Here is a 17,434-nt window from a genome sequence, read left to right as displayed (position 1 = left end):
TTGAAGCATATAATTGCTTCTGAGGCAAAGACATATATGCAGTGTGTTATTTGTTGAATCTGTACTTCCAATTAGATTTGAAACTGTCTCATTGCTATCTGTTTATCAATAAAACTTTGAAGAAAATAAAATAAAATAGAAAAAAATAAATTAATTAAAAGGAGTAATTTGTTTTAATAATTTAATTCCTTTTAAGTAATTTCTTCCAGCCTGAAAATTGAAGCATATAATTGCTTCTGAGGCAAAGACATTTTTGTAGGTCTTTGGAGAATGAATACAATTTTTCCAGGAAGCAAAGGAAAATAGAAATGGTCAGTTCAAACAGGATAATATACTGTTGAACCTATTCAGGAGTGGAAGAACAAAGGCTAAGCAAGGAGCTCTTCATAATTCATCAGGAGTGCAGGCCATGAGAAGGAGGTGCAGAAACATCTGGAAAGTTGGACTGGAAAGAAATTGTGAAGAACTGAAAATACCATGCTGAGGGATTTGATCATTTTTCTCCAGATGAAAACAAGCCATCAAACATTTTTAAATAAGAGTGACGTATGAAATACAAGACTCATTTAGAAGACTCATTGAGAAAGAATCTTTTGAAGAATATAACTTAATATCTGTAACTATCCTTGTAGGAACCAGCACCTATAATAGTCATGGAGAATCTTAACTTTCTACTACTCATATACCTAAAGAAGCTTTCTGATGGACAAAAGTTTTGTGGATATGAGCTGAAAGAATTCTTTTAAAACTACTTCTCTAACCAGGAAGCCCACTGGAATTATCAGGGGAGCTTTCAGGAAGACTGATGTCTAGGTCTCACATTTCATTGGTCTGCAATGAGCCTGGATATAAGGATTTCTCAAAAGTTGCAACATGACTCTAGTGTACCTTAAAGCTTGAGAACTGCCCTGAAACAGGAACATCTTGTCCCCACAATTCTCACTATCCTGTTTCTTAAAATTTAATACCTGTGAAACATGTTTACCTCCTATAAGCCCTGCGTATGTTTAATTAGATGTTAACTTCACTCCAAAATGTCAGTGCTGCATGTTTCAACTTTAATAATACATAATATGACATATAAAGCTGAGGTGATTCTTTAACAACGTGGCTTTGGTGAAGGGTTATTGTATTCTTTTGTTCCTTTGTTATTTGACCTGTTTGCTCCTCTCATACATGGGTCAGAAGACCTCATGCTCTTCTGCCTTGAGATGTTCACCTCACGTTTTGGGCCACTTATTCCATGCTTGCTCCACATGCATTTTCTAATCTTTGAAACTTTAATCAATTGTTTTCTCCATAAGGGTATTTTTTTAATTGTACTCAAAAATATTGGTGTTAGTGTTACATATGCTACATATCCCAGTTTTAACCTTAAGATAGTGTCTTTTTAGACTGGGTATGGTAGTGCCCACCTGTAATCCCAGCACTTGGGAGGCTGAAAACAGGAGGATCACTACAAGTCCAATCTGTGTAGGTGAGACCCTGTAGATGCTGTACTAAATACATTAAAAAAAACAAGGTAGTGTCTTTTTTGTCTCTCTGATTGCCCTTTCCTTTGTAGTTTCACTCTGGTAATAAAAGTCTAAAGCCCTTTTTGCAAGACATGCTTCCTAGTTTGAAATCATTTTAAAAATCATTAGAAAACAGATCTCTCACTCCTACAGCCTCTGCACTTCTTCTGTTGTTCCTCATTCTTCCTTTCTCTGTTAGTCTTCCCACTTCCACAAGCATACTCGCTAGCCCAGAGCAAGAAATAGCTTAGAGGTTTATTGGGAAAAAAGAAACGAAAGAGACACTGAAGGTGGACTTGTAATATGAAAGCTGATGAGAACTGGTAGAGTCAGAAGAGTCCTCAGAATATAATGCCAGAAAGAAAACCATTCTGAAAACCAGCCAGAGGCCTGGCTAGGGTTTGTGTCTTAATGAGTTTGTCATTATTTTTGTATGTTTGTTTTACTTATTTTTAACCAAGATTCTGCAATAATGATAGCTTCATGGATGTCTCAAAAAGACAGAGTGTGTTCCAAGGATCTATAATAGGACACAAGGCACTATTTTTAGACCTATTTCTAATTCGATGGCCATGGCAGAATCTAATCTTTTTTGGCACCAGTTACTTCTTTTGTAAAGAATGTGGAGAGTTTTAGTTGTTTTCTAAATTGTCTTCCTGGTCTGTTATTCAAGAATTGTAAAATTTCATGTGTGAACATGAAAGTTGATCCTCAAATAACAAAGAACTACTTAAATGTAAAATGATCCCTATTGGGAAGATCATGTTCAAATGGGATGGGGAATAAGGGAGCAGGAAGGAGAAGGGAAGGACGGGAAAGTAGATTTGGAAAAGAGGATGGAAGAGAAAAAGAGGGAACAAAGAAAGGTTGAAGAGAGGAGGGGAGAATGGGAAAAAAGCATGAAGATATATTATGTATGGGTACAAATTCTTTATGAAAGAGGTCATTGTATATGGCATCATGTACTAGATAGAGAGATGATAGATAGATAGAATAAAAATGAGGCATATTTAGTTTTTATTTTATAAGATAGGGCTAGTCCTCATAAGTATTGCTTATTGGAAGGAGATTTCAGTTTATTCTATGAGGTTACAATTTTTAACCATTACATTAGTGAAATAACAAAAAGGCTCGTACAAAATACCATCTCTGTCCCTGTGAAAGAGATCATGTAGGGCAAAGATCCATCTGGTTAGAGGTTGAACCCCTTCCAGCTTTCAGATCTTGTGGTTCTCCTGTCTAAGTAGTCATAAGGTATTGTCTCAAGCCAGTGCTCTGGCAAGCTTGTAACTGCCAGTATTTTAAAGTGAAGGAAAGATTTTCTTTTATCGTGAAAGGAGGGTGGGAGGCACGGAGCACCAAAACTTCTTCTCTTTGATTCGCTCTATCACGTTCAGCAGGTTCAAGGTCAGCTGCCGCCATTAATGATTCCCGTATTTCCTCCTGATCAACGGACCCTGGCTGCGGCTGCCCAGCAAGGATTCCTGCTTCCTCCAGGCTTCAGCTATAAGGCTGGATGTAGTGAGTACCATTGACTTTTCTTTCGGGAGTGGGAGGAGAGATAGCTTTAATTTGGGCCATTTTATATGACAGGACACACCAAAAATGAGGGCACATGTATAACATCTCAGCATTATTTTATTTTAAAGAAAAAAGCATACAAACCATGGGGAAATGGATTTATGTTGGTATTTATAAGAGCTTAGATTGTTTCTCTACTTGTAATCCAATATTTGCACTTTATAATTCACTTTCATCTCTTCTATTTCCAATGTATTCTTAAAATATGATTGTAATTGTGAGGTTTGTTTTATTGTTATATAGAAATGAGGGTATTATTTTTTAAAGTAAGTTTTCATTGCCTAGAAACATAAGCTCAAATTTCCTATGTGAACTACTTTGCCCTGTCATTTGTCACCTCTGTATTCACAGCCACATTTCTCACTAGACCTGTAGTTCTTAGGCTTTACCATACTCTTCCTGGGCTTACATCAGCAGTTTACTTTCTCTGGAATCCTGAACGTCTTCCAAATCACACTGGGGAGGGATTACTTGGCCCGTGCTAGACCTCTTACCAACAATGCCTTTGTATTCCATACATGCCTTTTTACTTTTAACTGTAAACCTTGTGAAATATTTGATTTTGTCTTGTTTGTTGCTATAGCTCAACGTATACTACAGCAGTCTATAATTTTAAAATGAATGAGGGAACATTCTTTACAAGCAATATAAAGGCCATTTCAACAGAGTCATGTTACACCAAAATATCTTTTTATATTTTTCATCAGTTTCAGAAACCTCTAATTGTATGCCTTTTCCTTTTTTTTTTTTTGGTGTGTGTGTGTCCAAATTCAAATGGTCATTGCTGGTTGTAAAAACAAAGTCCTCATTTAAAAAATTTTAAATAGCCAAATTGCCAACTGCATTCAATTGTAAATTATATTTCAGAGGCAACTAGACTTCTAAACTAAATGTCTTAAAACCTTATTAATTGGGTAACAGGGAATATAGAAAAGTATTTAAGTATTTTCATTGATAGAAGAAGAACTGTATTGAAAAAGGTAGTGAAATATTACCATGTTAGATACTTATGTAGAATGTTATTTTTAAATGTTATTGAAGTTCCACTCCATATATATGTTAATAAATTGCCCCATTAACATCTTGCTATGCTATTGCATTTGAGAAACTGTCCAATAGCACTAGAAATTAATTCTAAGTCTTCTGTCATGTGGTTGCTATTTGAATTTTCATGTGTTGGATTTTGATACACATTCATAGTCTTTATACCTTACTCTCTAATTCCTGTTGAAGAAATGGGGTATTATTTTTAAAGCATACAAAGTCATTTGAGATGGCTAGATTGTAAAACCAGTGTTCAAATAAAGTGGCTTGAATATGGATGTATAAGAATTTGTGACATCTGTCTTTTTACACCAGGGTTCCTCTGTGTAATTCAGGTTGGCCTCGAGCTCACAGCCACCAGCATTCCTCAGCCTCCCAAGTGCTTCCATTACAGACAGGCACTGCCATGGCTGACCTTCTTTATAATTTTTATACTACATTTGCAAGTCTTTCTCTTTTCTCTCTCTCTCTCTCTCTCTCTCTCTCTCTCTCTCTCTCTCTCTCTCTCTCTGTCTTTTACAGAAGGGTCTACAGGGTGTTCAGGGTCACACTACTAGATTGGACTTGTAGTGGTCCGTCTGTTTACACCCTCCCAAGAGCTGGGATTACAGGCACGTGCCACCAGGCCCAGTCTCAACTACTGTCTCAGCACACCCTGGGGGCAGGGCCAGCACCACAAGCCTGGGTATTGAAGTCCTGGCCCCCTTGCCTGCTTGCAGGCACTTTAATCCACTGAGCTATTTGGCCAGCCTGCAAATCTTTCTCTTGACTTTGTTTTCCTGAGTTTTAAAATGATGTACTCACACTTACTCCTTAATTTATTCATTTAATATTACTTTATAATCATTCATCCAGATATACCAACATTTTAGGTAATTAAATACTGTACTACATTTAATCTAAATATTTAAAATTCTAAGTATATAACTTTAAATTATATAGCTACATTGGATTTTTAATTTTTTACTCAAAAGTATTTTTGTTTTGTTTCCATTTTCCTAAGGAATTACTTTGTACATGAAATACATGTTACTAATGTGTCTTTTGGTAACCTTGGTGACTAAAATGTAAAAGAAACGACACTTTTAAAAATCATTACTTGCTTTAGACTGCACCTGCAATGTATGCATATAGACTATTTCTCTTTTCAAAATAAGTTTTCAAGCAACTGCAGAAATAAGTCCCATTAACAAATATTGTGCTGAGGAGAAAACCACATTGAGTGAGAACAACAGCGTAACTGCAGGTCTGGAGGGGGTCAGGAACATTGCCGCTCTGCAGAGTCGGCTTACTGAATTTGCACCGTGTTAGTATACCATGGCACGGAGACATTTTCCCTTTCTAAAACTGTTCGTATATTAACCATTTGATTTTCGTACCTACAGAGCTTCAAGTTAGAAATGACAGCGTGTTTTGTAACCTTGGAAATAGAATAGAATAAAATCGTTAAGGCTGTTGGCAAGCATGGAGCTGGCACCGCGCCACACTCTAGAACTAAGCACAAGCCAGCGGCGACAGAAAGCGCTGCACTTTGGCGCTGTGAGTCAGCTTCGCTGTGGATCTGGGCAGCGGCAGGGAGCAGCACAAACAGCTCTCCTCTAGTCACACTACAGGGAAGAAGGAGCAGTAGGGAAAGAAATCCTGCCATCCCCTTCCTTGGAACTTCCGTTTCATTCCTTCTAGTATTGCCAGTCTGGTATTTCTAGGCGGCAGTTGCTTTGGTGTGAGTGATATGACATGGTTTTCAGTGAGAAAACCATGGCCAAGTATTCCCTATTGATTTCCATCTTGATTTCAGTCTCAGGTGTATATGAACGGTGCACTATATTAGAAATCCAGAAACTGTTCATCAGTCCTTGCATAGAACACACTGATGGTGAATTTTCCAGGTTATACTGTGTGTCTTGACATGAACTAAGTAGAAATCTCTGGAACTAAAAAGGAAACTTTAAAAGTTCACAGCAGGAAAAGTAATACAGCCCCGGTGGAAGACCTAATCTTTGCGCTTTTAGTCAACACATCTTGTTTTAGGACAAAGACACTTTAATCTGGACATAGAGGTAGATATTTTTCCTTTCAGAAATACAGTGATAGAAAACGGCACATGGTACAACTTCGTAGTGCGGTGGAGATCCAAAATGGAGTTGTCAGAGCTTTCCTTGCTGCTGCAATGGACACCATTCAGCGGTGTCAGAATAAATTAACATTAGATCAGCCAGAGACCACGGAGGTTGTCATGACAAAGAGGAAGCTTCACATAAGGTTGTGGGCCATCCTTGTGCAGGACAATTCTTGCTAACTTGTAAATATTGAGCTATTAATACCAAAGCTCAAATTCTGTCTAGGAATTTGGCAATTAGAGAATCAGCACAAAACACTGATCTTCGTGGGTCTATTTTCAGTTACTGCTTTTCCTAAATAGTTTTTAAAAACCTTAAATTACTTACAAACTTCTGAGGAAGTGAAAAAATTATTAATAAATTGAATACTCGCTATGACTAATGAGAGATCTTGAAAATAATTTTATAAAAACACTGGTTTGACGGGTCAACTACATTCTGAGACTGATTCTTTCAAGGGGGAAAAAATTGGCTAAATAATCTGCATTTTTATCTTGTCCATTCCTATTAAAGCTATTAACTTGGTTGCTATACAAAGACACACGTATTTTCATAACACATAATTAAAAGTTCCAATTACAAATTATGTTTGTGGATGCTTCACTTATTTTAGTCAGAAAACAATCTTGACAGCCCCTTAAATAAGTTTGAACAACTAAGTAGCAAGGATTCTAAATTATAAAATAACTGGAGGAGGAAATGAATTCCTTGAAATGTATTTTACATGGTTAATGAATCCAAGGACCCAAGCCATTGCCTCTGCTGGAGTAGAATCCTAACCGGTTAGCCAAAGATTTCTATGTGGGAGCTGGGAATTGTGTGTCACAGACATATTTTTGAAATAAAACTTAAGTGCTTTTGACATGTGCAGAATAATTTTATATTGCAGAGAATATACCACTTTTGCGTTTGCTCATTTTAGATGAATTCTGCTTCATAAGGTGAAAAATAATTTTGACTGTGCTTATTTGTGTTAGCTTAACATGTTAGGCTTGAGAGAGGCTTTTGAGATAGGCTGGTTGAAGCCCTTAAGTTTGGTCAGTTCCACACCCTGTAGGGTCCTCTCTGTGTCACACAGGCTCTGCTTCTGCTGGTCCTTCCTGCCACATATTTTAGAAGCAGTGAGAGGCAGAGATGCTTCTCTTCCTGATGTCTGCAGCTCTCTGCTCTTGTCCTTTAGTTTGGGTGTAAAATTGCCACTCCTATAATTGTGCTAATTACTGTAGATGCTTTAGAACTTTTGACAGGGAGACATGCTTTGTGGAAATTAAAAAAAAAAAAAAAAGCTTCAAGAAAGTCAAGATCCAACAAAATAGTCCATATTCTATATGTAGTATAAAAATAAACAGTTGTAAAAGAGCTAATTTGATAGTTTAGCCCAAGGTGTCAAACTGAATGTGTCACATAGCTATAGATAGACTCTCTCCAATAGATAGGATATGCTCTGTGCCATGGTTCCCAGACCGTGTGCCAGTGTTCCCAGATTGTTGGAGCTAATTCTTAGTGGCACATGGGATATTGTAAAATTTGAAAGAAAATACAGAGGAATTTGTGGGGTACCATGTACAGTATCACAGTTAAGTTGTTTGAAATTACCTATGCAATAAACTTGAGTGCTTGGATATTTCTTTTGTCCTGAGGGTGCCATAAAAAAAAATCATTGAACCTCTATAGTGCCTTAATCCAAGACAATATGAGAACATTTAATTTACTCTAGTGTGTATTTGTTTTAAAAATTATTGTGACTTTTTTAACCTTGAGGTTATTGGCATTCACCTGTCATATTGCCATCCACAGAGCAGAATGTTATAGCAGAATTTATTTTGCACTTATAACACAATGTGCAATATTAGATAATAAGCTCATTCATTCATTTAGTCTGTACTAATTGATTCTAAGCGATTTCAAGCATCCAGTTAAGTTGATTCTTTCTTTTTTTTTCTACCAAAACCCTAAAATTAGACAGCTACAAATTGAATGTTACTTCCAATCAGAGACTTGAAATCAGGCTTTGCCCTGTTCTGCTATTTTGATTATTTTTATGAAAGTCATTGCATTTCAATTGCTGCATACATAAAATGAGTTAAAGAGAACTCACTTTACTGAGTAAATGAAATTATAAACAGTATCTATCTTATAAGGATATTTATGAGTGATAAATACTGAGATAATAAAATATGTCAGGAAAGGCTGATTGTGTTTTTAGGGAACACAATTCTTTTTCTGACACTGTTCTCCTCCTTGTTGTTTTTAGGGAAGAGTCTAACAGAGTGTTCAGGGTCTCACCACTAGATCAGACTAGTAGTGATATGCCTGTTTACAGCCTCCCAAGAGGTGGGAGATTTATAACATGGTGCAAAAATACTAGCCCGTACTACATTTTCTTCTTTATAAAGTATAGTCACATATTTGATTTTAAACATCATAACTCTGATCACATGTGTCAGTGACCAGTGTTGAACACTCTCATAGGGACAAACAAGAAAACAAAAAAGCAGAGAGCCCTTTGTTGGGTCTGTTCCTCCAATTTTATTAGACCACAATTATGTATAGTATTTTAATTTGTCCTGTTTTCTTTTGAACAATTGGGAGTATAAAAACATCGTTTGTTTTAAATCCAAAGCCCATGCAGGCTAACATTCATTTTCTGACACTGTTCTCCTCCTTGCTAATTAAATGCTCCTCCCACCATTTAATTATACTTCATATTTTATCTAGGATCAGAATCACTCTGTATACCTGAATGAGGCTTCCTTTCATTGATGAAAATTACAGCTCTGTCCAAAAAAAGTGCAGTGCTGATGCAAACATTTGTTTGGTTTAATGCAATCTTAGCCTTAACAATTTTCATTGTAATCACCAAATTTGGAACCTTTTCTGTTGTCGTTTTCCACTTGTCCGTTTATCAGAGCTCATAGTGGAAGGTTACATGATTTTTAGAAAACTATTCAGTCACTCCTTTGGCTGTATAAAATTAGAGATAGATTCATGTATTCATCTTACATTTTAACACATTGATTAATTTTTCAGAACTGTACTGAATAAAATAGCTGTATAAATTTACTGATGGAAGTATTTAATTGCCTTATGAGGTTAGCTTAAATAAATAGAAGTCGATGAACCAAGCTTAATAAACTTAAAATATGTTGTATTTAACCTTCCTTAGTTTTCTGAATAGTGCTATATTTCCGCTTCCAATAAAAAGGAAGCACTCAGTTAATTGGTTCCTCATACACCACAATAAAATTAATGTTTAGAGTTAAATGCCATAAACTTTCTCAAGCATATTTGCTGATGTGTCCCTGTTTTTAGATAATGTCACATGTTTCTTGGTTTAATGGGACCCTTGTGTGGGTGTCATTATATATTTCTGGAGAGAAGGTGCATGAGGCTGACACATTAGGAGACTGCATGCTAATTTCTGATTTAACTGAGTCAGTTTATCAGTTGACTTGAAGGGCCTTAACAGTTAAAGCTCCATGACAAAATCACAAGCTAGAAACCATTAACATGGTATGCCATGACCAAAGTGGCAAAATTGGAGCCAGGTGTTGTCAAATCACATACTTTGTAGATAAGTAGATGGAAGAGGATCCAATCATGTCTTCAGATTTGTGCATTGTATAAGAATTATTGAGACTAATTCTTCTACCTACTTCTCTCTTCTCCCCAAACTTTGTAAACCAGTGACTTTGAAAGAGTATGACTTAGCTGCAGAGCTTTGTATGTGTATCCTCGTAAAGAATTGCTTTTGCTCCTGAGCAACCAGTCATGGAAGTTCCAAATTGAATGTGTTAGATTAGTAGTTTAAAAGTATGAAGTGGGCCAGGGAGATGGCTCAGTGGAATAAGCACTTCCCTGGCAAGCGCAAGGGCCTGAGTTCAATCCCTGGTTCCGCAAAAAAAAAAAAAAAAAGTATGAGGTGCTTATAAAATGAAAAGAAGTAGATATATTGACAGATATCATGCAGCTCTCATTGGAGAAATATTTCCAGATTAATAACTTTTTTTTTACTCAATTCCCAGGCCTGCTGTGCCTACCCCAACTCTGAGGCGTGCTGAGACAGCCATTGAGACTGAGCGTGGTGGCACATACCTGTAATCCCAGCTGTTGGGAGGCTATAAACAGGCAGATCACTATGAGTCTGATCTAGTAGTGAGACCCTGAACACTCTGTTACACCCTTCCCTAAAACACGAAAACAAAAAATAATAATTTTTTCATAAAAGGTGAAGTTAATATTTTCCAAAGATACATTATAAATATGAAGTCACAGATTTATAACATGATGCAAAAATACTAGCCCATATTACATTTTCTTAACTCTGATCACCTGTGTCAGTGACCAGTACTGAACACCCTCATAGGGACAAACAAGAAACAAAAAATCAGAGAGCCCTTTGTTGGATCTGTTCCTCCAATTTTATTAGACCACAATTATGTATAGTATTTTAATTTGTCCTGTTTTCTTTTGAACAATTGAAAGTATAAAAGCATCATTTATTTTAAATCCAAAGCCCATGCGGGTTAACATTCTTTTTCTGACACTGTTCTCCGCCTTGCTAATGTGGACGTGTCACAGGAAAGAGTAGCTAATGGTACTGTGTGCAGTCAGCCAAGAGACCTCAAAAAGTAGTATCACCATACGCACTTGCCAGTCAAACCTCACCCTTGGACTTGAAGGGTCATGTTTTAGTTGCTGTAGGAGGATGCAAACTCGTCTTAGTGATAGGCCCCCAGCTAAGCTCATCAAACTGAAGTGTAAGCCTATTTTTTGAATAAATATAACTGTCAATGATACTGACCATGAAAATCTTATTAAGCCTGTCTCTGCAGAGAGCTCCACTAGAAAGTGAACTTTTTGTTGTATGATTCATTGGAAAGTGTGCAAGCAGAAAAATGTATAATAAAAAGCCTAAACTAGTATTTGTTCTTTCTACTCCAGTGGGTATGTAGTTTCAATAACTGAAAAAAAATCACAATCTTGGAATATCATGTAGAAGTTAAGATGATGCATTGATTTGTATAATAATCCTGCTGCCATATAAAGCCAAAATAATACTACCTTAAGCATGATAGATAAGTTATATTTTCCACTAACATAGTAGTCCAAGTATGCTTGTGTATATCAGCTTCAGGGTATCCCATCCCCAACTGGTTCTCTTGTTTGTTACAGACTCCCATAAATTGCAGATGGCATCTCATGAGCTTAAATAGCTTATCCACCTACTATATCTCCACTCCAGCCACTGGAAAGAAAAAAGGCAGGGAAGACTTTAGTAGCCTTTTAAAGGGTACCATTGCCCAGTAACTTATCAAAGAGCCACATTTAAAACTTTTCATAATGCATATGGTCAGTTCATGACACCCTTCACTTTTAAAAATATATTAAAGATAGAAGTTATTGACTGCACATGCTTCAAATCATGCAGAAGTATAGAAAACAAATTGAAAGTTGCCTTCCTGCACTCTTAAAACTCCACAGTCTAGACATAATTATTGTGGATGATTTTGTGCATATTTTTTCAGAACTGATATACATATATATATATATATTACATTTACATAATGTAAAGCTTTTATTGCATAATCCACCTGGTACTCGTAATGCTTTTAACCTTGTAGCCAAATATTTCCTATCACATAGTATTCTAGACTTAAAGGTGGGCCAGGACTACATTTCTCCCATTATTGGTGATTAATATAGTGCCTAGAAAATAGATAGAACTCATGAAGTGTTGTATGATCTATCAGTACTTGCTTCATGTTGATATAGTTCATGTCTCTTGACTTAACCACATGTGATAACGCACCTGTTCAAGTCTTCTGATATTTTTCTTTCAATATTAGATTAAGAACACTAGGTCTTGCTTTATCTTGATCTTAACCATCCAGCAGAAAAGCATCAAAATGAGGTATAAAAAGTAAAGCCATATTAATACGATGAGCTGTAAAGGGCTCAAGTCAACAACTTCTGACATTGCCAGCCCTACAGATAACCCACTACTATTATGGACTACTGGACTATATTGGATTACTTTGCTGAATTCATGCACCTACAATATTTGAATGGCAATGGAATACCCATCTCTGGCAAAAGTAAGCAAAAAAGGGGGATATAAAGGAAGAACCATTTTGTAGTGAAAAAATATATATATCTGTATATACAAAATATGATAGATATACAGCTACTTTCTCTTGGCTCAATGAGAAGAAAGATTTGTACTAATAATGTTTAGACAAGATATCATGTCTACATACATATAGATAATGCATAATAGTTTGCAAGTACAAACATATATATACTTATATATTATATACACTATTATAATATGGTACATACATTATGTATTACATTTTATTAGATATGCTGTATTTTGATATATTATTAATATATGTTATATATTATATAATCGTTGAAACATTACATACATAGAGTACTTATGTATATTATATACTGTGATGCACTTATAAATATAAAAAACCTTGCACAGGGCTGGAGAAAGAGTTCCACAATATGCCTGGCAAGCACCACAAACCAAGTTTGATCTCCGCCACCACATGCCATGCCAGACCCGGAACCCGCAGCAAGATCGGCTGGCTCTAAAGCCGGGTGTGGCGGCACCCTCCTGTAATCCTAGCACTGGGGAGGCTGAGACAGGAGGATCACTCTGAATCTGAGCTGCGTAGTGAGAGCCTGTATCAAAAACAAAAAAATAAGTAAATAAAATCATGGACATACTTCTTCCTCTACACAATATGTCTAAAGTTCTTGCATCATATCAGTACATTGCCTGCACTGTATTTTAATTTGTGTTTCTCTCTCATGAACACATAAGTCTTCCCACAACATTTATACTTTCTTTTTTTGTTGTTGTTAAATTTATTGAGAAAAAAATTGCAATGTGACAGCTTCAAAAGAGGTTGGTAGGACAGTTACAACAATTAATACATTGCATATTGTTGTCTCTGTAGTAGTCATTCACCGCACAAGCTGCAGACGTGATATCCTGTCCAAACACTATTAGTACAGCTCTTTCTTCTTATTGAATTAAGAGAAAGTAACTATATATCTGTCCTAACTATTTTGTATATACAGATACAAAATTGTCCAGCATTTACACTTTCAGCAGTGTTACAGTGACCATTTTCATAGCCATTTATTTGCTTCACATAAGCAATTTCTTGCCTAGAGTGTAACATTTTATTTCAGTTTGTACATTCATCTTTAAACTTTTTAACCTGAAGGACTACTTCTTATTTGTAATGTGCTCTGAGTAGTGAATGGAGGGTTTTGACTTTTAAAATTTTTCTGGGATTAGCTATGAATAAGCGTGAAACAGGTTTACTGTGGGAAACTATTAATTTTCTAGCTTTAAAATAAATGTCAGAAAAAAAAAAACTGGACAATGGAATTGAAAACTTTGGTAGCCACAGTGCGACTTCATGTTGTTCTGTGTTTTGGGGATGTCATTTTTCTGTCTGTTCTCAGCTTTTCAACTTTCATGTAGCCACAGTAATGTCTGCCCTACCTACTTTACAAAGAGATTGTACAATTAAAATTTGGTAAGTGCAGACATTTACAAAGAATTTAAATTATCATGTAAGTGTAACACATTCTTAAATGTATAATCATATTTTGCAAATTTGGGGTCTGTCACAGGGAAAGGGATTTTAGGAGCTGACACATTCTAAATCACAGTATTTCTGACCTTTCAAGATATTTGTATTGTTTGTTTCCATTTGTAGGATGGAATTCTACATTTTTTTTAACTTGCAGTAGTTTAAAATCTGTCACCTGTTTAGAAACCTCTAGCCCAAAGAATCATCCCAAATGTACTGTGCAAAGGCTTGAGAAGCTTCCTATTTCTTTGGGGTTTTTTTTTTTCTTTCTTTCTTCTTTTTTTTTTTTTGTACTTAGTGTAGGGTCTACGGAGTCTCATGGAACAGATGAGACTGATAGTGATCTTCCTGTATTCAGCCTCCTAAGCATTGGGATTATAGGCGTGCACCACCCCTCCCAGTATCAATCACAGTCTCAGTGTGCCCTCGGGGTGGGGCTGGCAGGGCACGCCAGGGATTGAACCCTGGTCCCTGAGCTCTGCCTTAGGCGCTTTAGTCCACTGAGCTGTCTGGCTGGCCCTTTTCTTGTCTCTTCACCTGGACTCAGGGTGGCCGGGTAACTATCTGTAGTCCTGATAGAATACTGGAGTCCATATAGTGTCAAACAATCGAATGCCGAAATCAATGATAAAAGAAAAGTATATGATTAGGTCTAAATTAGCTTTTAAGTAGGTCCCTTTTCCAGAGCTCCACTTTTTAATGCTTATATTATTTTGATGCATTTTCTTTATACTGTTCCTGTCCTTGTAAGGCACACAAGGAAAAAATAAACATAACATTCTAACATGGATCTGGGTTTCTGAATTATTGTTTCTCTTTGGGCAATTTCAAATGAGTTATTGTGTCATAGTTTAAGTGATGCCTTACTAGTAATGTTTAAGCATAAAGTGAAAAAAGAAGTTACTTAGATCCATTATTATATTTTCAGGGATACTGTGATTTCTTTGAAAATTAATCCAGGAATTTTCATTGATACTAAACTTAACAAATTTATAGTCTAGAAGATGAGAAAAAAAGGGCTGTGTCTTTATCTGTACAAAGGTCTCTCCCATGATAGGTGTTTCTTAAAGAGTTCATAAATTAATCTCTTTCTAAGCTAGCCGTCTACCTACCTATTAAATAGGACAAAGTTTTCACTTGCTATGCCTCATTAAAAAGTCATAATAATATGTTTTATTTAAAAAAATCTCTTCTTGAAAAAATGTTAACCTGTGACAGAACCATTAAGAACTAACAATTATCTCTGAATATCTTCTTTTAAAGTAGTTGTACAGTTAAACAAGAGCTAATTTATTAATTTTACTTCCTCAAATAAAATTTACATGAAGCATTTATATTCCTTACTCACCATTCCATACAAGTTAATACAAAATATTAGGAATTCTTATTAAAAAGATTCAAATGTTACAACATCGTTATGGTTTCCTGCATTTAGAAAAAAACCCTGGTTTATGCCATATTCGTGAAACAGATAGAAAGTTTCAGAGAATTGTCATAAATCTGTTTCCAGTAGAGTAAAGAGAGCATAACTGCTTATTGCTGTAGGAGACAAGTTTCAAGTTGTTCGGATTTCTGGAAGCCTATAATGACTTAAGGAATCATGAAAACAGGGCTATTTTCTCACTGCTTTATATGAAACGTCTTTTTAGTACATTCCTTGATCCTATTCAGTCACTTCAGTGACAACATTTTAACCGATGCTGGTAGTGAACAGAAATTATGCTATTTGTTATAGAAATGCACATTATCTGCTTTTAATATTTGATGGGATATGATCTGCTTTTATATCCAAATTTGCAACTAAAAGTATTACTGACTAGGAAATATGTTTCTTGTATGAAAATGTGTTATAGGAGATTTGTTTATTCTCAGCTACTACCTCTGCATAATAATTCCCATAAAACCCAATCTCTAGGCTTTTTTTTCCTCTTTGTTTTCTGTCTTTCCTTGTGTAATCTATACCTAAAAGTTGTGTTTGTTTGAATTAAACAATGTGTAAGAAAACTAGTTTATTTATTTGTGCAATTATTTGCTTATGTTTCATTTCTTCTACTGTACCCTAAGTTTTTGGTAGGTCAAGAGCTCTCTCATGTATTAGATATTAGTTAATTTTTAATCAAATGAATTTTTCATTTATTTTTCTGTCTAATAAACATCTTTTTTTTTCTTTTCAAAGTTTTATTGATAAACATATAGCAATGAGACAGTTTCAAATCAAATCGAAAGTACAGTTTCAACAAATAATACACTGCATACATTCTTCTCAGTGGTTAATTGCTGTACAAGATGCAGACTTGTGATCCTACTTACAAACACCATTAGAAAAAAATCATTCTAATCATTAAGAGAATGCAACTATATATCTATCCCAACCACTTTGAATACACAGATACAAAATGGACATTCATAGTTATACCCCAATTTTTTTTAAGTTCCGTTGTTGAATATTATAGGTGTGTAAACTCAGCAAAATATTCTAAAAGAGTACAGAAGCCCATAACATCATTGGGTCTTCTGTTTAACTGGCAATGTCAGAAATTATTGACCTGAGTCCCCCACAGCTCAACATAACAACATGGCTTTACTGCCTATATTTCATCTTCATACTTTTCTACTGGATGGTTAAGACCAAGGTAAAGCAGGACCTGTGCAACAAGAGTTGTAGCTTTTTGGTCTGACAAGGTCAGTGAAATGCCCTCAGGATTTATCTTGAGATCCTGTACCTCAGATTGTAGAACCTTTGTCAGTGTCAGCCATGTGGATGAGTCACGGCCAATGCTTGGCCTATGTGCTCTCTGTGAAAGCCTGAGAGAGTGTCTCCTCCCCATGTGACTCTCCACTCTACATCATCGATCACTTTCCTCTTTGGCCCCATTATCTTCTTGATCAGAAAATTTGGGACACTACCGAGGTACAAGACGTTACAGTCCAAGTTCTCATATGTCCTGAGTCTTAATTGACCTTAGAAGGGTAGGGCCAAAATGTTGGCTTTCCTTGTAGCCCTCCTTTTTCTCTACTAATAAACATCTTAACTTTATTTTATTGTTATTATTCTTTTGGTGGTACTGGGAATTGAACTCAGGACCCTGTGCTTGCCAGGCAAGCACTTATTCTACTGAGCTATCTCCCTGGCTTAACTTTAAATGTGTTAGGCATCACACAGACTAAGGACTAGGATCAGAGGTGAATAAGGCACAATCTCTGCCTTTAGGACTTGAGCAGTCTAGATGGGGAGATTGGGATCGCTGTGGCTAGAGTGTTTGTGTCTCTGCCAAAATGCTTATATTGGAAGTTCTTAATTCCCAAGGTGATGCTATGAGGAGCCCAGAACTTTGGGGAGTGGTTAAGTCATGAGGGTAAAAGCCCTGGTGGAGGGGGAGGGAGAGAGGGAAGAGGAGTGGGAGAGAAGAAAGAAAGATAGGGGAAGAGAGAGAGAGAAGGAATGGAGGATGGAAGAAAATAAAAGGATGGAAGGAAAGGAAAGGAAAGGAAAGGAAAGGAAAGGAAAGGAAAGGAAAGGAAAGGAAAGGAAAGGAAAGGAAAGGAAAGGAAA

At 36.1% G+C, this 17,434-nt stretch overlaps 1 protein-coding gene across 2 annotated transcripts in view; it reads left to right on the top strand.

Moving 5' to 3' along the window:
• The window catches only part of Sox5 (SRY-box 5), a 419,324-nt gene that overhangs the window by 284,105 nt on the left and 117,785 nt on the right, over window positions 1-17,434 (top strand). For both annotated transcript variants that reach the window (XM_004634556.2, XM_023718979.1), the window contains one exon: window positions 2,915-3,035. In XM_004634556.2, the coding sequence (XP_004634613.1) occupies window positions 2,915-3,035 (121 nt within the window). The remainder of the gene's footprint in view (window positions 1-2,914; window positions 3,036-17,434) is intronic.

The sequence above is a fragment of the Octodon degus genome, unplaced genomic scaffold (genome assembly GCF_000260255.1).
Source record: "Octodon degus isolate 3935 unplaced genomic scaffold, OctDeg1.0 scaffold00064, whole genome shotgun sequence".
Taxonomy (NCBI): domain Eukaryota; kingdom Metazoa; phylum Chordata; class Mammalia; order Rodentia; family Octodontidae; genus Octodon; species Octodon degus.
The sequence above is the reverse complement of the archived record's forward strand: the minus strand, read 5'-3'. Positions and strand labels throughout refer to the sequence as shown.